Below are 21,474 nucleotides of genomic sequence, written 5' to 3'. Positions count from 1 at the left end.
AACATAAATTCGTGGAAAGACATGTTATTCCTAAAAATTGAAACAAATATACCAAATACAGCAAGAGAATTATCTCAATGACCAGCTCAAGAAATAACAACACTTACGCTCTGCTTTGCCCTTGTATTCTCTGTAGATCTGTGTAAAAAAGAATTTAATACCAAAACAAAACACATTCAAATTTAATTGCTTTCTCGAAAGAAGTTTTATTATGAACGTCATTTTTTTGGCGACGAAATGTCACGGCTTAATGGTTCGAGTCGAATTGTAACAAATAATAAAATCCGAATATTCGTCATTTTTTATGTTCAAACAGTCGTCGTTTTCAATGCTCATACAGCTCACTCTTAACATACAAATCCACGACGAATTCCAGCTCCGGAAACCAAGTTTGTCCGTGTTTGTTCAACAAATCGATGCATTTTTCCTTGATGTTCGCTCTGATGGTATCATTCAACAAATCAACTTTGCGATTTCGTTGCAGAAAAAGATAAAGCGGGTCTGCCAATAACTTTTTGGCAGCTAATGTCGAAGATTTGAGCTCGCATTTATCACATTTGCATAAAAATCCGAAATTGTTCATTAAATGAGTCTGTCGCAGTCTAGTTGAAACGTCGGCAGTAACATATGACACGAACAGTTGTCCACCCTTTTTCACAGGCCGCATGGTAATGCATACTTGTTGGTCGCCAATTGAAAAGTTTAACAGATTCGGAGCACACTCATGGTTGAACAAAGGAAAAATGAGGCCCAGTGTAGCGATACGTTGGCACTGATTCTGCGTCGCATTGATGGCATTTTGACTTGCGATGACCACGTGCTTAGTGACAAGATGCTTGAGAAATTGTTGTTTTTCTGTTGTGTTGAATACACCGTTTACCGTTGGTATGCCGATCAATATCCCATACAGACTTTTTGCTTTTACAACTAAAGACTTCTTCTCATTTTCATCGGGAAAGGCAGCAAGCGTCAAAAATAGGCGGTATTTGGATTTAGCGTCAACGATCGAATCAGGTGTCCAACTGGATTTGATTCGTTCGGTCTCTTCGACGAACTGAATCATCTCATCGATATTTTCCATCGCATCCATACCAAAGAAAATTGTCTGCGCCATCATTCGTAGTTGACTATCATTGGCTTGGTTTCGATCGTAGACAAAGTTGCAATCATATTTATGTAGTCCGGCTTGCTTACAGTGGTCGTCACAAAACACAGCGATGGTGCTGTCAAGCAATGACATCATTGAATGGTCACAAGCAATGAAATTCATTGTGGTTCGTTGGCACGTAGCACAGCCGATGAATGGCCCCGATAAAGTGGTTGACAGAAAGGATTTTTCAACCAAAATTGTCTTGCCGGCTGGTAAATCACACTTGGCTATGACATGCCGTCCAAACTCGTCGTTCCATTGAATCTCCACCACATTGGCCAAACACGGGAAATTTGCATTTGCTTCAAAGCTTAGCTTTCGCTCCAAAAGATGCTCTTGTTTTTCTCGCTTCATCATTTTCAAGCAATCCGCTTCACGTTTCTCCAACTTTGGTAACAATTCTTTTGGGTAGTTTCCTTCCTTGGCCATTTCAATATCGATCAGGCATTTGTCGAACATTTTCAAATGCAAAAAACAAGCCGCACGATTTGCATACACAAAACTCATGTTCTTTGTGCCAATCGCAGCGAAACGAAGACTTTTATTGTAATAATCCATCGCATCGATCCAGAGGCTATCTTTGAATTTTTGATTGCCCTTTTCTCGAAGTTGCGTTGATATCAAATCATTTTTGCTTAAACCATGGCCACTCGACACTGATTCGGTTTTAATATCGTCAAATATATCAACATAACTGGTACTTCCTTCACACAACTCTTTTTCCCACAAATTTTCCATGTTTTTCAAAGAGAACTACTAAAATTAGCAAAATATTATGAAGGTTTCAAATTATCGCGTGTACGTTAATTCACATAAACCAAGCAATTAAAGCGATTAAATCGTTGAGTAAGTTCTGATCCAGTATTTGTGCACATTCCATTTGACAGTTGTGTAAACTGTCATTCGCAAATGACGTGTGCATGTGAGATTCGTTGATAATTTGTGGACGACCTATTAAACCGACACTGCACTCAAAGACTACTACAATGAATGAAATGGCAAACCTTACTTTTTCCAATTTGTGCTGTTTTTGATTTTCAGTCATACTTACACTTCATATTTTCCCCATATTTGAATTATTTTCATAGAAATCTATAGTTTACTAACCTTAGATTTTTCACACTGAAACGAGCCTAGAAACAAGCAAAAAATATATTATCGGCAATTCAGTCATACAGTCGATCTAAATCCAATCAAAAAGTACAATACCAACAATAAAAACGCTTCTTTTAGATAATGTATTTTTATTTGAAAATTTTTATCAGCTTCCTATGATACATTCACAATTTCAAGAGTATGTAAAGAATAATGTCATTTCTTTTGAGTTTAATATTTACTGATTATTTCGTATCAAAGTGTCACGGATTGAATATTTTTTAATGAATGTAAATGAATTGAGATTCTGAATTTCAAAGAGCGATTTTCAAAAATGAATTACATATCTGGGAATGGATCTAATAAACATTTGGTGTAGGCTTTAAGAACGACGTCCATTTCCTCGGACCATGGTAAATGACCGTATTTCTTGAGAAACTGAACACATTTGTTCGTTAACTGGGAGAAATTCGTAATGTCGTAAAAGTTGATTGATGCTGACTTGACCAATGCCTTGAAACATGGATCAGATTTCATCTTCGAGCGATCGCCTGGTGAGCAATGCGGAACGCATTTGTCACATTTGCAAAGGAATCCCCACTGATTCAAAAGCATATCTTGACGCTGTCTTGTAGTTCGATCGCCGCACAAATACTTAACAAACAATTGCTGGCCCTTTTTTATTGGACGCATGGTGATACAAACTTCTTTGTTGCCCATCGAAGAGTTGAATACATTTGGGGCGCATGCATGATTGAATAAGGACATCACAAGTGCTGTTGTTCCAATGGACGATGCACTTGACAACGATCCACCATACGAATTATTCGAAATGATCAGGAAATGCTCACCAATTAAATGCATCAAAAAGCGTTGACTTTGTTTCGATTCGAACATGGCTTTAACGGATGGAACTTCCAAAAGTCCCTTGAACACCTTGTAAACAGTTTCGATATCAAGCACACCTGGCGATGCTGGTTGTAGGCTCAAAAATAGCGCGTACTTTGATCGCACATCATTTGCTGCGGCCGGTATTTTAGTCGCACGTTCTGACAAAATATTCGCGACAAAGTCCATCATATCGTTGGCATTTGTGAATGATTTCAAAGCCACCAAAATCGATCTGGCTATGTATCTGACATTGTTGGGCATACGATGAATGGTTGCACCACAGCTTACTTTGTGAATTTCACTACGGTCTCGGCAATCGGCACTGCAGAACAAAGCATCGCTGCACTCGGTGCAAGGCATGAAATTCATCTTAGTTTGTATACATTCGAAGCAATTGACACGGTCATACCCAGAAGCAATAGATGCAAAGTTTTCTTCTACCAAGATTGTTTGACCTACGTCAATATCGCATTTAGCTACCAGATGTCGACCAAACTCGTCATTCCGTTGTATTTCCAACGCATCGGCCATGCACGGGAATGGTTCACTCGCCTTCAAACTGAGTTTCGGATCAAATGCTGCAACTGCTGGGTTTTTCTTCATAAGATTCACGCAGTCAGCCTTTCGTTTCATCAATTTTGACATCAAATGTTCCGGATATTTTGCTTCAACGGCCAAATCGATATCTTTCAGACACTTTTCATATTCTTTCATGTTCAAAAAACATGTGGCACGGTTTGCATACGCAAAACTCACATTGTTGGTTCCCGTTTCGGCAAAATACAGACTTTGGCTGTAGAATTCCATGGCTTCAACCCACAGTTTTTGTTTGAAATACATATTGCCGTTTGCACGAAAATTATCCGAAATAGAGTTATTTTTTCCCGCATCGACGGCCGTCATCAAAAAGCGATGCTTCCAATTGGATGATTTAATTTGACGGTCCCATTCTTGAACGGAACTTTTTTGACCAATGTTAGCAAATAGATCAACTAATTGCGCATCAGCACGGTTTGTTTCTTTTTTCCACAAACTTCCCATCGTTATTGTTCAACTAAATTCCTTTCGTTGCTGTTTATATTCTTTATCTCGGCACTGTCACTGACAAACTGAATGCAAACTTAGTAATTTGTGTAGGAATCATGTATTCACATCGCATGCTATGTATACATCCACACAAATGGCAACACACGTTGAAATATAGTATGCGTTTGCTGTTAATGTTTTTGTTTATTCTGATGCGATCCCAATAAGCCAAACAAACGAATGTGTACAGCTGTATACATATGTAGTAATATGAGCTGCCAGCTATGTAATCGTTACTCACTCAACAGTGTTAGAGTCTAACACACCCAAACCGTGTTTGTTTCGTACGATCCGATTCTTATTGCGATGTATTCACAAGCATGGCTAAACGAAATTGTGTGTTGTATTTTGCGGCACGTCCATTCTATTGATACATTGTAGTATGAAACAAACGAACCGGCTCTCTAATTTTTCTGATGGTTTCACCCAACACACTGCAACGCAATATCGTCTCTTCTTATTCTTGCATTTCAAAACAAGCCATGTAGCATAGGCAGAAAAAAAACTCGAACATAAATTTGTAAACTAAGCTGGCATCGCAATTGTTAATATTTCTTGCGATTTTATTGCCCTACATTCTGAGAATTGGGTTTTGTTTATACTCGAGCCACCATGATATGGTTTATGAAAGTGCGCTAAACAATCGCTACTACTCAAGTGTTAAACCGATAAAAACTTTTCTTGTGTACACAAAGCCGTGTTTTAAAATCGTTCGTGGATCTTATCAACATTCATCTGAAGTAATCCTCCATTTCGAATTATGAATGCAGTCATTCGTTGCTCGTGTTCAAGACAATTTGACAATTTTTTCTCGCTCCTTCAATGTTGAATAGATATTTTCTCAAGTGACTCAACATTGAATTTTATTATTTTTATCAATGTTAGTAATATTTACTTTCCTTTTGATCGATAATCCTGCCAGTTCGCATAAAAGAGGTGTATTAAGATGACAAACAACGCAGACTTTGTATTGAATAAGAACGTAAACGAAATATTGTTTCGAACCTCAAATCGTTACTTTTTTCCAATCAACTGAAAACTGGCATTTTTTATCGCATTGCTGTGAACAAATGTATGGTGCATTTCAAAAACGTAAATTCATCGTTTTTCTGTCTTTTTTATTGAAAACATATGAGTATACAATTATCCTCATTTTTTGTATATGTTCTCCACGAGAACACCTTGATACTGCCCACATTAATGATGAAATTTCGATTTTCATCTTGCCGTTAAACCTGATCCTGATCTCAAGCGGACAAACTCATCAATGACAACGCATATTGCCCGAATGCCATTTAGGTTGCTGCTGATTGAAACAAACAAGAGTGGGGCTGCCCCAGGTACCAACCACCTACGTGGTATTCGACTCATCGCACACGAGTCACACAGCAAAATCGATACTAAAAGACTGACGAATTGTTCCCCATACATTCTCTTATGTGTATAGAAATGATGATACTTATCTGTGATGTTTACACTTATTATTTATTGTAAAATTTGATTTTGTGCTTTGTTGTAGCCATCCATGAGTTGGCAACTTAATATTGTTATGTCTGAAATCAATTTTGAATTATTCATAATTAGCATCAAATGCTCTAGTTACGCTTCAAATCATAGTCCATGTCAACTCAATGCACTCTGCAATCAACATGGATCTGCCTTTAAGACGTAAAACTTCTCGTCAATTTATCCACCGGTATAAATTGAGCGACGACTTTTGCTGTCCTAGGGTCTCAAATTAAACGTGTAATTAAACGCTTCACATAGCCTTTGTTCCTTTGGAAACGTTTACCAAAGGTTATCATGGACCGTTTGCCATAGACTAATATCAAGCATTTCCATCTTGGTTGTATGACAGTTTTTTCGTTTTCATGTTCCTAATATTGTGAATACCGCATGATGTATGAAAAGAGCCAGGTTTTTAACGAGGCGAGAACTGATAGTTATGAAAAATTATCGCTACTAAATGTTTATTATTTTAAATATGTAACAGTCTTGCACTCTTTTCCGGCCAAACCTTAATCAAAAACCCACATTATATTCAGCCAGAGCTTGGCGGTGTTTATTAAAATAAAATATTAAAATAAAATATAGCCTAAGCAAGCTCAAGCAAGCCTAAGTGCCTCTGAATGTATTTGTTACTGACATTTTATTACTAATTGAGTTTTCATTCCAAAAGAAGTAACATTTTAAATACAAAAATCAAATCAACGACCCCAACATAAATTCAGCAATTTATAGTTCAAAAAACCTATTTCACAGTTTCAGTCGTTCACAGTTAATAATCAACGGTTGAATACTCGAAAAACCACTTGACATAGCAGAATGTAACCAAATTCAATTCGTCTGACCACGGCAAGTGGCCGTACTTGTTGAGAAACCGAATGCACACCTCCTTCAATGCGATTCGTCGTACTTTCTCATCAAAGGCGATTTTGTAGTTTTGCTTGATGTACTTGAAATATGAGTCCATCTCCATTGCAACTCGATCAGACCGTGAACAGCGGGGTACGCATTTGTCACACTCACAAAAGAAACCAAAATCGTTCATAAGAGACATTCGGCGAAAATCGGTTGACTTTTCAGTTTCTTCTCCCAAGTACGAAATGAACAATTGTTCGCCTTTTTCGACTGGTCGAATGGTGATGAGCACGGATTGATTGTCAATGACATGATTGAATGCATTTGGATAACATGAATGGTTGAAAATACAAGTTATCGATGCGATTTCTGTGGTTTTCAGATGATCTCCGTCGGCGCTGACTTGAAATCGATTTCGTACAGTGACAAGTAAATGATGCAGCACCAAATGCTGCAGGAAACGTTGTTTTGCGACCGAGCCGAAGAGTATTTTGATTGTGGGTGTGGATTGTAATATGATGTATATTTTCTGGGCATCAAACATAAGGTCATCTTTGTCATGCTCGTTGATTGACGGCTGAATCGACAAAAACAATCGATACTGTGACTTTGCATCCATCATAGATTCTTGTATGCCATTGCTCTTGAGAGCCTCTTCAACGAATTCCATCAAATTGTCGACGTTTTTGAAGAGACTAATGGCTATGAACACCGTTTGAATGTATAACTTCATAGAACCATCAACACCGTTGAATTGTCCGCACGTCATTTTGTGCGTGGCATCTCGTTGCATGCAATCGATGCAGCAGTACATTGCGTCTGTACACATTGAACAAGCGATGAAATTGGCTTTGGTTTTCATGCACTTTGCACAAGACATCCGCTCATCATCAATTGAAACCGATGCAAAATTTCGTTCCACAAGGATCATTTTGTCGACCTCAATGTCTCGCGTTGCGACAATGTGACGACCGAATTTTTGATTGCACTTCATTTCAAGTGAGTTTGCCAAACATGGGTATCGGTCGTGCGATTGGAAGCTCAGTTTCGGTTGGAATCGTTTTCGTTGCGGTTCGGCTTCCATCAATCGAAGGCAAGTGGCCTGACGTCTCATCAATTTGGCCATCAATCGATCCGGGTACTTTGCTTTCACGGCCAATTCAATGTCAATCAAAGCCTCTTCGTACATTTTCAAAGCCAGGAAACATGACGATCGATTCGCGTACACCAGACTCACATTTTCTGTGCCGATTTCAGCAAAGCACAAACTCTTGTTGTACAGTTCCATGGCTTGAGCGATTTTATTTTCGCGGAATAAATCATTGCCTTGCAATCGATATGCAATTGAAACATCGGTGCTTTTCTCAGTCTTGCCTTGTTGCAACTCCCGTGATAGGTGTTCGTATTGCCCATTGCCCAAGTGTGAAAAAAGATCACAGTAATTGGTGTCTCGCACGGATGATTCTCTTTTCCAAAGGTTAACCATTGTCTTTTTGATGTGCAGGCCTTCGAAAGATATCAACTGCTCAAGGATTCCTCTCTGACTGAACGAAAAATTCCATCATATTTCATGTCATGGCATAAATTCTGATGATATTTCTGCTATCAATCAGTTTTTATTTCATTTTGTGTTGCATACGGTGTCTGAAATGCGTTCAACTCACTCTGTTTTCATGGCAGCAGTTTGAACAACAGCATCAATATCAAACAAATATCGAGCTACAGTGCATGTTTTCAAAAGATTTCAGCGATAAGACGAGAAAAATGCAGATATGCTTTCAAAATGAAATGCAGAAACGAAATCCATATGATGCATCATCAAAATTGGATGTGGAAAATTGGCTGTATCACAAAGCCTCTGTGTTCATTCCAGTGGGAAAAACATAAATATCAACAGAGATACGAACAAAATAAAGCAGAGACATTCAAACAACAAAGAGTTGTTTGACAGCTACAAAAAATCGGCTCAATGTTTGTTCACATCGTCTTTGCATCGAACAATACAAATGTTGTTATAGTTCGGTTTCATACGGTATTGGTTCGGAAGAGGTTTCTATTGGTGCAAATATTCAACTTGCCGAAAAATGTTGTGCCGATGACAAGCGGTACTTTTGTCACACTCCACGCTGTGTGTTGCTGATGTTGATTGGTGTACGTGAGCAAAATGAACACCAAAAACGTATGCTTTCTGCTGAAGCGGCACAATTGCGTGTTTGGTGCGAGGCACAGCAAAATATCTCCATCCTTTTTCTTCACGGTGACATTCAACCACAGCTTCGTCGCTGGCAAAAACCGACGCATCACACCGATTCGACACAAACCAACTCGTTCATTTTGGTAGCGAATTTTGTTTTGATAACACGTGATTTTGGTTGCGCAAGCATTTTTCTTTTCAATAACAGAAAAAAAATTACAAAAACGATCAACTTGAATTTTGGTGTTTGAAGTGAAAAAAATTTTCGAGTTTTTCATTCGGTTCGGTGGAAAATTTTCAAGTGGTGGAAATGGATCCATTCATAGGCTTATTGTTTAACAAGAGAAAGCCGTTCACGCCGATTTCCATACCAGGTGGAAGTTCGAACGGCTATCTCAATGTTACGAACAAGCCCACGTTTGGGCCACGTTTGCAAGCAAGTGAAAAAGAGTCGCTGGAAGACGATGTGGATATTACGCGTCAAAAATTAAGAAGAAATCTCGAATTGGCTGGAAAAATTGCGGAAGAGTCAGAGAAAACAAGCGATGACATTTACGAACGGTACAAGTTCGACCAACGATCACAAAGTTCCATGCAATTGCCGATTTACGCATCGAAACATGAATTTCTGGCAAGCATTGCCACATGTCCAGCGGTGGTTATCGAAGGATCAACAGGATGCGGAAAGAGCACACAGGTTAGATGGATTTTTAGGCATTTTTCTGACGGCTATTCGAGAGAAAATTGTGATTTTGTTGCATATTTGTGTCTAAACATTCATGATTTGGGTGTTTTTCGTCAAAATGTTTCCATCAGATTCCACAAATCATTCTCGACGATGCCAGAGAAAATAAGAAACCATGCAACATCATTGTTACCCAACCGCGCCGTATTGCAGCTCGAAGCATTGCTGAACGTGTGGCAGCGGAACGAGGATGGGACCTAGGTAGTGTCGTTGGTTATCAGGTAAATGGATTTATGGGAAGAAGAAAAATCCTGTATTGACATTTTTGTTTTCCTTTTTCGAGAGAAAAATTGAATAATTCAAGTCTCTTTGCAAAAGACATTCACTCAGAAGACATTCATATTCCATACAGTGCACGATTTCAACATAGCGCTTATTTTTGCAACCATCTCAAAATGGCGTCTGCTTGAAAATTTGCACTGTGATTTCAATGACAGCGTTTCGGTCTTTTTTCAGTTCATATTTACATGTTATTTCAGAGCAAGAGCAACAAAGCCAATAGCACAATGATTTTCGTTTGGAAAAAATTCACAAACCAAACCAAATCATTCCAATTTAGTTTCATCTTCTGATTTCACAATAAAAAACTTGTTTCCGTCATTTAGATTGGTTTAGATAAGAAACATATGTCGGAAGACACTCGATTGTTGTTTTGCACGACGGGCGTTCTTCTGGAAAGGTTGATTGCATCAAAGACGCTTACACATTTCACTCACATCGTGCTGGTAAGTGATTTTCGCACATAATTCAAATTATTCTCGTCGCTGTAATTGATTCATTTACATTGGCAGGATGAGGTCCACGAGCGAGACAAAGACATGGACTTTCTATTCATCATCATTCGCATGCTGTTGGCCAAAGATGCGCCGAATGTGAAAATCATTCTGATGAGCGCAACGATTGACAGCAACATGGTAAGAGAGACATTTCGATTAAATCAAATGCAATTCCATTGACAAATTCCTTCATTCATTGCCAGTTTGCACATTATTTCGAATTCTATCGTGATGGTCATTGGCAACCGGCTCCGATTGTGCGAGTAGATCAGAAAAATCAGTTCAAAGTCAGAACATTCTTTCTGGATGATCTGGACCGTTCGCCTGAAATCAGTTGGCAACCAGGCATAAGTGACGAAATGTACAAGGTGGCATTCTATCTGATCAAAAGAATGAAAACCATTTGCAAAGAAACAGATGACAATCTGTCATCGATTTTGGTCTTTTTGCCGGGAATTTACGAAATCGGACGTATGCGCAACATTCTCTATGAATACACACAATCGTAAGTGAATTCCACATGTAATTTAAATCATTCTCGGTGCCTTAATTGATTCATTTGCGTTGGCAGGAAAGCGGATGTGGCATGGAAAATTTTCATTCTGCATTCCATGATTAGCACCGAAGAACAGCAGTCGATTTTTCAACCAGTGGAAGATGGCGTAAGAAAAATCATATTGTCAACAAATATTGCGGAAAGTTCAATCACTGTGCCTGATGTTCAGATCGGTATGTATGGAACAGTAGTTCAAGAAGCTTAATTCCAACAAATGAATTTGTAAAATTGTTTGCGGTGGAATGACGAGATGGTTTTACTTGAATCTGTTTTCACAGTGATCGATTTCTGCCTTTTGAAATATCTGAAAAGTGACACAACGAAAAATTTCACATCATTGGAAATGGCTTGGGCTTCAAAAAACAACTGTCGACAACGCGCCGGTAGAGCTGGCCGCGTGGCAAATGGACGCTGCTATCGATTGGTTCATCACCGATTTTTCCATGTAAATTCTCATTTTGTCAATCATTTCGAACAGTGAAGCATTTTTTGCCAATGATGACGTGATTTGATATCAAACAATTTTTAAAACCACCCTTGAAACGTAAGTTGGGAATATTTCGATCGGATTTTGATTTTTTCATTTGTACTTTCTAGAATTCCATGACGGAGTCAGCGGTGCCAGAGCTTTTGCTGACCCCACTCGAAAATGTGATCCTAAAGGCAAAAACGTTCGATATGGGTGCCCCACATGTTATCCTTGGTCTGGCGATGGACGATAGCATTCCAAAGATGGATGACGTGGCCAACACTGTGCTCTCTTTGAAAGAGTTGGGTGCACTTCAGTTGACGCACCAAGATGAAGGCTATTCACCAATCGATGGTGACCTGACATTCTTGGGTCGCGTTATGTCGAATTTGCCCGTAGACGTGCGAGCCACTCGTCTTATTGCAATTGGTTCGTGTTTTGGTGTGCTCGAAGAATGCATCATAATGGGTAAGCAATGGTTTTTTTTTGTATCCAAGTTTTTGAATTCCTTGCGAAAATTCACTCCGATTTTAATCACACCAATCATTTTTCAGCTGCTGGCCTAACGACCAAAAGTATTTTCAAAATCGGCTTTGACCATGATCTCAGCGAGTACACACGTCGATTGGAATGGTCAAATGGGTCGGGCAGTGATCTCTTTGCCATTTTAAATGCATACAAAACATGGACATTAAAATACAACCAGAAAGTGTTTGGTAAAACAAAAGAACAACAAAAGGCTGAAAAAGAGTTCTGCCTTCGACATTATTTGGATGTGCGTTCATTGCACGAATGCCATCATTTGGTTCAAGAGCTAACCCAACGGCTTGAGCGGCTTGGCATTTACGAATTGGCCGGCAACGACAGACTTCGTTGGACTGAACAAGAAAAATGTATCATTTTGAAAATGGTCATCGCTGGTGCCTTCTATCCGAATTTCTTTGCCACAGCCCCAATCAGCAATCCGATGATCGAACGAGACGTTTATCGTTCTTTAAATGGCCGCGATCCACGTATGTCTACCACCAAAAATAAAACTAAATAAAATTGTTATAATAAAGCTGATGAAATCCGAATTTGTAACTCCATTGCTGGTCAATTTTTCAGACAACACCGTCTACTTCACCAACTTTCGGCAAGAAAACATACGTGAGCTGTACGCGGATACAATTCGAAACCTGTTCGTTGGTCCAATCGTGAAGAAGGAAGACATCAATGATGTTAAAATTTCGTTTGACAATTCGGAAAAGGTGTTTGTCACATTCGATCATAGTCAGAGCATCAATGCTGACACTCGACAGGATTGGGACACAAAGCACTGTTCGATCCCAGGAAAAACACTCACCGACGTCTACAAAGCGGTGAAGATGCGCAAAATGAACATGCCCACACGGATTGCGGTCATGAAGTGAGATAGAAATGAGAAAAAGCGAAAAATATACGAATTTTTTTAATTTTAACAACGATTTTCAGGCCAGAAAAGGAAAGAGAATTAGCGGAAAACCTTGGGCTTGGTATTATGACAGGTTCAACGTTTACGTTGAAGAAACATTTGCGTGATGAAATTGGCACCATTTGTATTCCAAATGCATCGAAGAAACGAGTAACTGGTGCCATCACTCATGTGAGTATAAACCAATTTTTTTTTTTACCAAATCAATCTAATTGAAAATTTCTGTCCACATTTTGCATACAGATCGAAAGTTGTTCGAAATTCTGGTTTCGGCCAAATAGCGAATTGCAACGTATCGAACATTTCAATCGTGAATTGAATGAACGCTCCAACCAAAACATCGAAGCCTGTAGTGACTTCTTCGGCATCACACACGATCAGATCATTGTCGCTCGTGATTATGACGATAACATGCTTCATCGGGCTCGATTCATCACATGGGACTACGATGCATTCACAAATGAGTTCAAACAGGCCACGGTGTGCTTCATTGATTATGGTCACACACAAAAGTGTGACACAAAGGACTTGTATGTGTTCACACGGGCCACTGAAATGGCAACGATGCCACCACGGTGTTTCCAGTGTCGATTGGCCGAAATTCAACCGTCAACGATTAATCTCAGCGGTGGATATATGTGGGATCATCGCGCAATTCAACAGTTCAAGCAACTCTTGTTGGAATGCGAAGTTAAGGCTGAGGTAATTTGGTAGTTTTTTAAGGAATAAAGAGAAAATTCATCAAAAATTACATAAAAAATGATGAAAAATTATCAATTTGCCCCATATCCAGATTTACTCAGTTGTAAATGGAGTGGTGAATGTTTTCATTTGGAAGAACAATTCCAACTTCAACGAATATTTGATCAAAGAAGGTTTGGGCGAATTCTGCGAAGAGAATTTCCTGTCAAAAGTAAGTGATTCCATCAAATTGTCTGGGATTTTTTTTTTTAAATCAAATTTCATTCATTAGGACAATCACTGGAAGCGTCAATGTTTGCAAGACGATCTCGCCACAAATCCCATCGATGAAACGAACTTGGATTTGGAAGATTGCGATGAATATTACCCAATGGTAACTGCCGAACCGATAAAGGTAGTCGAAGATCGCAACTACGGCAAAGTAGTTCAATTAAAGGGTCCAATCAGTCCGTTGGAAACACAAGTGCATTCGGTATTGATGGACAGTGATCAAAAATCGATTTCAATTGATGCCCATTCCGTGAATAGCGTTTTCCTCACAACGTTGCAACAGGTAAGATTCAAAACCAAACCTAATGGCACTGGAATTGTTTCATATTCGTATCATTTGTTTGATAGGATTTGTCGATCAAGTACATCGTTGCGGCGCATATCAGCCAGCAAGGATTTTTGGGTAATAAAGGATTCACAATCCATGAAACCACTCAATTGCCCAGCATTCGCGGTTTTGGTGCTTTGATGGCGATCATCTTCTGTCCGTCGTTGGATTTAAAGCGTGACAAATGGAAGTCGCGTTACATCTCGGCACGAACTGGGCTTGGTTTCAACGATGAAAAAGGATGTCCGTACTTTGCCGAGCATGACACCGTGATTCCATTGGATTTTGAACTCGACGAAAGCGATCTGGCACAGGTAAGCTACTGCTCTTTCTTCCTAGTTTTTCTGAATAAAATGAATTTTACCAAATAAATTTCTCTGAGATTGAATACTTGACAATGCCAAGAACATGTCTAATTCTTTGAATGATTCCATTTCAACAGATTAACCAGATACGTTATAGCATTGATATGCTACTGTTCTCGTTCAACACCACCGGTCGAAACGAAACTCTTGCACCGCAAAACCGGCTCGAAGTCATGAAAAAATTGAAAGAGCTTACAATCAAGTGAGTTTAGCTTAACAGATCCTTGCATCACAATGACCAAACTCAACATTAATGTGCATTTTTCTGTTCAATTAGGTTGCTCACGAAAAATCGTAAGGCGATTGAAATAAATCCCGTGCAACATGAATGGAAAGAATACAATGCGGACGAGTTTACGAAACCAGATAATGTGTATGGTGCGAAAGCGATTTTCCCAATGCATGGTTTGCTACGTTTGAATCCCATCGATGACCGTACGAAGAAAAAATTGAAAAAGTATTGCGAAGAATTGCATAAGATGTAAGTAGACATCCGTAGACATTGTTTTACATGTCGTGTTCTATTTGTTTCATACATTGATCATTCCATTTCGTTGGTGAATGTTGAAAATTGAAAAAAAAAATACAAATGAATTTGTCTCTTTCCTCTCCCACATAGGACGGTTTCGATGCCAAGACCAGTCACATGTCAACTTTGTGCTACGGAAATCGAGAACGTGACCATGCTACGAACACATTTGATGACTCGCTTGCATTTGCAACGCGAACAACAACTTGAAATTTAACGCGACGCAACATAAAATCTGAAGCCGGTTTGAATACGCCTAGAAGCGATTGATTTACACAATAAGAAAATACTTTAATCAATGTATCAACAATTTTACATTACATAATATTTCATGATCGATCTTGTCTGATTGTTGTTCAAATCCTTGGTTACATTTTGTGCAACGAAATTGATCAAGGAATCAGCGGTTCGGATTCACTAATGTCTAATCAATAAACGCGTTGATTGAACAAGTAAGTTTGACGGATTGCATTAGAGCAATTCTGTCAAAAAAAAATACGGAATCAAATCGCTGGTGCGTATGATTTCGAGTAATTTCATTTTGATGTGACAAAAAAAAATTTGCAATAGATTTAAATGACTAATTTCGTTGACTTGCTTCTCAAGCATTGATTCCATTTCAAATTGATCACAAGTCGCTTTGATCCTCAAATTAAAAGATACGGACAGTTAAAAAATAAATTCAAAGAAAATAAGAAATTGGCGACATCTATTGTGCGCAATAATAAACATGTAATTCCATTGAAAAATGTTCAAAAGCAAATAAAAAATAAAATCCGTATGATTTTGCACACATTTTCTTCATTTAAATTTCGATTTTCTTTCAATTCTTGACCAATTGCCCTTTAATAAAGAATCTAACGGCAACTGGATAGGTGTAATACGGAATTCAAACATCAATATGGGATGCGTTCAAGTGCGCAGCCATTTTTATAGCACTGTCAAATGGTATCATTTTGAATTTTGACATTTGTTTCTAACGATGTTTTCAACATAAACAAAATTGTTCGCATCATTCACACGAGATAGACACTGGCACGTAATTTGGAAAAAAATGAACAAAAGTCGAAAAACTATTAGCAAAGAAACGCAAGAGGCCATAAAACAGTTCCTTTCGTCGAATGTTTCGCGACAAAATGTAAGTGTTTTTTGAAAAATTAATCAAATGTGCTAGTTTCAGTGTGATCTGTGACTGTCAGAAAAAGAATGTGTTAATGTTTGTTATTTTAATTATTCCAGGAATCTCCAGCCACACCAAAAACGGAGCTGGATGCGAATTTTTCGCGAATTCTCCAGAAAAAACGTGAAGAACAATTGGAAGCGTCAAGATTAAGGCTTTACAATAGCACCGTATTAAGGTTAGATTCAACGGTCGAAGCAAGCCACACCGAGAAAAAAAGTGAAAGCCTAGGATCGATGCCGGTTAAGAGGGCTGCCGCCATAGAATTAGAAAATAGCATGATGGTGTTTAGCAAAGTCAATAAATCATGGAATGAGCTGTCGGATGGCGAAGACAGTTTTTTGGCTTTAGAGCGTCAGTGTAACATGGATGATAAACGGGATCAATTAATCAATGCCAACGACACCCTTCTGTTTGATGTTGAACCACCATCTGAGCTATGGAATCAAACCATTAACCAAACTCTTGTTGTGACCAATTTGAATAATTCAGAAATTGATGATGATACGATTGAAATATCACCTGCTGTGCACATCGGTGTCACTCATCCATCGACCATAATCGAAGAAACGTCTTCGCAAATCGATTCGGCAAGCAAAAGCGTCGATTCATCGTCAAGTGCAAGGTCATCGTTCAATGATACTGCGTCCACAATCGAAACAGTCAAAGAATTATCGACCAAAAGTTGTGATACATCTAAAGAAAGCAATTTAAGTGGACAACGGGCCAGAATTTCACCACTTACCCAACAGAATACCAAAAACAATAAGGTGGAACGCCAGAGACGTGGCACATTTGCGTTCAAACGTGCAAATTACACGTTTTTCCCCGATGAAAATTTAATGCCAATCAACGAAAGTATCGCATCCAAAACGAGCACTTCTGAAAATGTCGGTTCCAAAAGTAATGGATCTAAAAGTGTTGCATCGCAAAGTGCCGGATCTCAAATTTTAACACTTCAATGTGTAACAACGCCAAATCAATGTGTCACATCCACCAGCAAAGTAATACCAAAGTTGATTGACATCGACATCGAACCAAACAATGCCAAAAACAAGAACAATGACGAAGACGATGAAGACCAATTCAACAACACGCTAGAACGTGTGGATTATCTTCTGGAAAAGGGCAAACAAATCCTCGACGAAACACCGGTTGCCAAAAGGAGTATTCATCATAATAGCCAGCTATTAGAAACGCCATTATTTTCATGCAAACGCAAACGGCTACTTAGTGAAATGGCCGCAGAAATGCTTCCATTACCAAAACGTGGGCCACTCATCGATTTTTCGACGCCAGAAGTCACCGGACAGTCGCGGTTTAGCAAACTTGCCCGGAAATAGGATTTAGTAACGATATTTAAAACGAATATCCTCAGTTCAAAATGACAACACGTGAAATTTTTTATAAAAATTTTCGTACCAAAAAATCGGAAATTCATCGAATTAGGATATTTATCATCTTATTTTGAATTTCCGACTTTTTTCTCTACAATTCTCATATTGAAGCCAAGATGTTGAAATCGATTAAGACTTCTCACGCGATTAAACATTGATTATTTTCTCAATGTGATTGACAGTGGCCATAGCATCAGTTTTTTTTTTAAATTCAGCAAAAATATACGAAAAAAATAATACCCATACATTTTATGTAGTGCTAAAATCTAAATTAGTCTAAGCAAACAACAAATAACATGTAAATTCATTTTACATCAACGCAATTTCATTTTATTAAATCACATTTTCAATTCATTTAGTCGACATTCAATTGTGATTTCATTCTTTCATTAAAAAAAAATTGTACTTTATTGAAAAATGATCAAAAAATAAATGAAACTAACTGAATCAACCTATTTCGAAGTAATGCTACTTTCACTTAAATTAGTTTCTGTGCCCTCATCAACGGCTTTATCCTTTTCTTTTTCTTTTCCTATTTTTTCGTCATTTTCTTCGACTTGTTTATCTACATCGTTATCTCTACTCTGATTCTCTACTAATTTTTCTTTTGGTTTCTCGACAATTTTCTCTTGCTTATTTTCTACAACTTTTTCCGGCTGTTTTTCGGCTTCCTTTTCATTATCATCAAATGTCAGCAGCTTAAATTCAGGTATAATATCATCATCTCTGCGCACCCACAATGGTGTCGTTAGGATTTGCTCCTTTAGATACACGGATGATTTGTAGCATTTATTACTGCAGAACTTTTTACGCTCGGTTATGTCGTAGACTTTATTCCGTGAACTAGCGATGCTGTACTGCTGCTTCGGAATGTTGGCCAAGGTTGTATCGCACACTGGATAGCCGCATAGTTTGACTATTGATCGCTCCTCAACGATGTCATCGTAATGTGCTTGGTTTAAGTGGATCAACTGGAGAGAAAAAAAACGATCAATTTGGTCAATTTGCTTTGAGTAAATGCCATCGATTTGTCAGAATTATTCCACTAATTGTGAATTTACTTACACGAGACAGGAAGTATTCAACCTTCTCGGGTGGCACTGGATCAAGTAGAGTTTCGACAATTTTCTGGGCACGAGCATTACACTCTTTCTTCTTTTGAAGCGCTATCAAAAGCTGTTCCTTGCTATGAAAATATTCAAGAACAAATTAAACATTGAAAAAAAGCATGCTTGCATTGAAATACGCACCTCAGTTTGGCGGCCCTTGATTTTCGCTTTGTTGGTGGTGTTTTTGGCCTCGGCTTTGGTTTTTCCGTCTCCATTCTCGCCCAGTTTTTCTATCAAATTTTAAAAGTCGCCTAAATTTGTGGAAAAAAAATTTATTTTCATCAAAATAACGCATAAAATCCTTGTCGCCGTACACAATACGAATGTTCGCAATAACAAAACTCATTTGTCAAACAAACACATGTCACGGTGTTTCGTAGTACGCGTAGTATTGCCAACGTTACCGTAACGCACGTAGTAGTATTGAAAGGAAAACAACACACTCAGATTTTGACAGTTCGTGGAAACACCGCCGATTTGTGTGTAACCAAACAATATATATTCTTGAACTGTCAGCTGGAGCAAAAAGACGTATTTCACATTTTATCGTCATCGTCGAACAGTTGTGCTTAGTAAATCTGTGTTGATTTCCTAGATAGAATTCAATAGTTTGTCGTAGATTTCTTACTTTTTGTCAGCAGATAGATAAAGAGAGAAAAATGTCTGACTTTGAAGAAAATGATGATTTCATGTGTGACGACGAAGAAGATTACGGTTTGGTAAGTGTGAAAAAAAGTTTCAATGTCAATGTACTGTTCGGCGATTGATATTGATTGATTGTTGTCATCGTGGTGCGACGTACTGGATGCATAATTAATGAAGTTCTTTGATCTATAGGAATATTCAGAGGATAGTAACTCGGAACCGGACGTTGACCTAGAGAATCAATACTACAACAGCAAAGCGTTGAAGGAGGATGAACCGAAAGCTGCACTCCAATCTTTTCAAAAGGTGCTCGACCTCGAGAACGGCGAAAAAGGTGAATGGGGATTCAAAGCTCTCAAGCAAATGATAAAAATCAATTTCAAACTGTCGAACTACAATGAAATGATGGTGCGTTACAAGCAATTGCTCACGTACATCAAGAGCGCCGTCACACGAAACCATTCGGAAAAGTCCATCAATTCGATTTTAGATTATATTTCGACATCGAAAAATGTAAGCCATAGTTTGATAGAGTCTTTGTTTGAACGTTTTTTGATTGGTTTTGATTTTTGTTGTTGTTTTGACACAGATGGAATTGTTACAAAATTTCTACGAAACAACGCTTGAGGCATTGAAAGATGCCAAAAATGATCGGCTGTGGTTCAAAACTAACACGAAACTGGGAAAACTGTACTTCGATCGTAATGATTTTGGCAAATTGCAAAAGATTCTCAAACAATTGCACCAATCGTGCCAGGTACGTGTGGTAAACACTGTTAGTAAACAGATTGAGTCTTTATTTTATTTTCCATATTATCCACATTTATACATTTGGCACACGACTAATGCTCTATACACATTTTTTCAGACCGATGACGGTGAAGATGACTTGAAGAAGGGTACTCAGTTGCTGGAAATCTATGCGTTGGAAATTCAAATGTATACGGTTCAGAAGAACAACAAGAAGCTCAAGGCATTGTACGAACAGTCACTGCATATCAAATCTGCCATTCCGCATCCATTGATTATGGGCGTGATTCGAGGTGAGTATTTTAGGTTCAGATTAAACGTTTGTCATCGATATTTTTCCATATTATCAAGCTAGACTTGATCTCGATGATAAAAGCAATGATTTACTAGTCAATAATGTCAATTTACCAGAATAAAAAAAAAATCAATTACATTTTTTGTAGAATGTGGTGGCAAAATGCATTTGCGTGAAGGTGAATTCGAGAAGGCACACACAGATTTCTTTGAAGCGTTCAAAAATTACGATGAAAGTGGTTCAGCGCGTCGTACAACTTGCCTCAAGTATTTGGTTCTCGCCAACATGTAAGTAATTTGAATGGGTAATGTTTTTGTACAATTGAATGGTTTTCATCATCGAACCCTATACCAATTGGAATAACATGCATTTTACCATAGGTTGATGAAATCGGATATCAATCCATTCGACTCACAAGAAGCAAAGCCTTACAAAAATGACCCAGAAATCTTGGCCATGACCAATTTGGTGGTTTCGTATCAAAACAACGATATCAACGAATTTGAATCGATTTTGCGAAAGAATCACAACAACATCATGGCCGATCCGTTCATCAAGGAGCACATTGAAGGTATGAAACAAATTTTCGAATTCAACAATTTTCCTAACACCATTGTTGATCAACCACAACAACAACCATACGTATAATTGATGACAAACAACGTTGACTGATGATATTTTTAAAATTTCCTTTCAGATTTGCTTCGCAATATTCGCACACAAGTTCTGATCAAGTTGATTCGTCCATACACGCGCATAGCTATACCCTTCATCTCCACCGAATTGAACATTGAATCAGCCGAGGTTGAAAGTTTATTGGTTTCTTGTATCTTAGACAGGTGAGTCATGCATACCATTTTTATTTTCAAATAATCCTTCCAATAACAATTGTTTTTTTCTTCTCATTTATAGCACAATTCGCGGTCGCATCGATCAAGTCCATCAAGTTTTGGAATTGGACAAAGAATCTCGATGCTCTGTACGTTACACTGCCATGGATAAATGGGCAAATCAATTGCAATCGCTGCAGTTGGCAGTCATCAACAAAATGGCTTAAGGTGTTTAGATGTGTCTGCTGCAAGCAACCTTACCATCAAATCCACCACCAAAATCAATTCAATGTTGTTT

General features: G+C 38.3%; 7 protein-coding genes across 7 annotated transcripts; 3 read left to right on the top strand and 4 right to left on the bottom strand.

The window, feature by feature from the left end:
* Positions 1–181: 181 nt before the first annotated feature.
* LOC129564824 (SET and MYND domain-containing protein DDB_G0273589-like) lies at positions 182–2,060 on the bottom strand. The gene has a single exon (XM_055438979.1). It carries the CDS (start codon positions 1,886–1,888, stop codon positions 326–328), a length of 1,563 nt encoding a protein of 520 aa, XP_055294954.1. The 5' UTR covers positions 1,889–2,060; the 3' UTR covers positions 182–325.
* Positions 2,061–2,377: 317 nt separating this feature from the next.
* On the bottom strand, positions 2,378–4,254 carry LOC129565477 (SET and MYND domain-containing protein 4-like). The gene has a single exon (XM_055440428.1). It carries the CDS (start codon positions 4,175–4,177, stop codon positions 2,585–2,587), a length of 1,593 nt encoding a protein of 530 aa, XP_055296403.1. The 5' UTR covers positions 4,178–4,254; the 3' UTR covers positions 2,378–2,584.
* A 2,246-nt stretch (positions 4,255–6,500) lies between these two features.
* Positions 6,501–8,069, bottom strand: LOC129564978 (SET and MYND domain-containing protein 4-like). Its single transcript, XM_055439231.1, has one exon. The coding sequence runs from the start codon at positions 8,067–8,069 to the stop codon at positions 6,501–6,503; it is 1,569 nt and encodes a 522-aa protein (XP_055295206.1).
* Positions 8,033–15,780, top strand: LOC129565018 (probable ATP-dependent RNA helicase spindle-E). Its single transcript, XM_055439335.1, has 18 exons — positions 8,033–9,474; positions 9,594–9,743; positions 10,128–10,247; positions 10,314–10,436; positions 10,502–10,803; positions 10,870–11,027; positions 11,133–11,299; positions 11,452–11,791; positions 11,878–12,336; positions 12,431–12,731; positions 12,797–12,947; positions 13,020–13,478; positions 13,570–13,689; positions 13,750–14,031; positions 14,097–14,390; positions 14,519–14,643; positions 14,719–14,922; positions 15,061–15,780. The coding sequence occupies exons 1-18, from the start codon at positions 9,088–9,090 to the stop codon at positions 15,185–15,187; spliced, it is 4,269 nt and encodes a 1,422-aa protein (XP_055295310.1). The 5' UTR covers positions 8,033–9,087; the 3' UTR covers positions 15,188–15,780.
* A 44-nt stretch (positions 15,781–15,824) lies between these two features.
* On the top strand, positions 15,825–18,002 carry LOC129565019 (uncharacterized). Its single transcript, XM_055439336.1, has 2 exons — positions 15,825–16,108; positions 16,210–18,002. The coding sequence occupies exons 1-2, from the start codon at positions 16,025–16,027 to the stop codon at positions 17,491–17,493; spliced, it is 1,368 nt and encodes a 455-aa protein (XP_055295311.1). The 5' UTR covers positions 15,825–16,024; the 3' UTR covers positions 17,494–18,002.
* On the bottom strand, positions 17,851–19,017 carry LOC129565020 (putative RNA polymerase II subunit B1 CTD phosphatase RPAP2 homolog). Its single transcript, XM_055439337.1, has 3 exons — positions 18,798–19,017; positions 18,613–18,733; positions 17,851–18,518 (listed from the first exon to the last, which is right to left on the bottom strand). Exons 1-3 carry the CDS (start codon positions 18,869–18,871, stop codon positions 18,000–18,002), a joined length of 714 nt encoding a protein of 237 aa, XP_055295312.1. The 5' UTR covers positions 18,872–19,017; the 3' UTR covers positions 17,851–17,999.
* Positions 19,018–19,108: 91 nt separating this feature from the next.
* LOC129565457 (COP9 signalosome complex subunit 2) lies at positions 19,109–21,474 on the top strand (the record flags this gene model as incomplete). Its single annotated transcript, XM_055440402.1, is given in 8 exon segments — positions 19,109–19,375; positions 19,494–19,814; positions 19,891–20,058; positions 20,170–20,344; positions 20,495–20,633; positions 20,727–20,917; positions 21,044–21,185; positions 21,259–21,474. Coding segments are annotated over 8 exon segments (1,341 nt in total). The 5' UTR covers positions 19,109–19,315.

This window comes from Sitodiplosis mosellana, unplaced genomic scaffold (assembly GCF_009176505.1).
Source record: "Sitodiplosis mosellana isolate CC-2019 unplaced genomic scaffold, AAFC_SMos_1.0 Smas_scaffold_2, whole genome shotgun sequence".
In the NCBI taxonomy this organism is placed as follows: Eukaryota; Metazoa; Arthropoda; class Insecta; order Diptera; family Cecidomyiidae; genus Sitodiplosis; species Sitodiplosis mosellana.
This window is presented reverse-complemented; position numbering and strand designations above follow the sequence as displayed.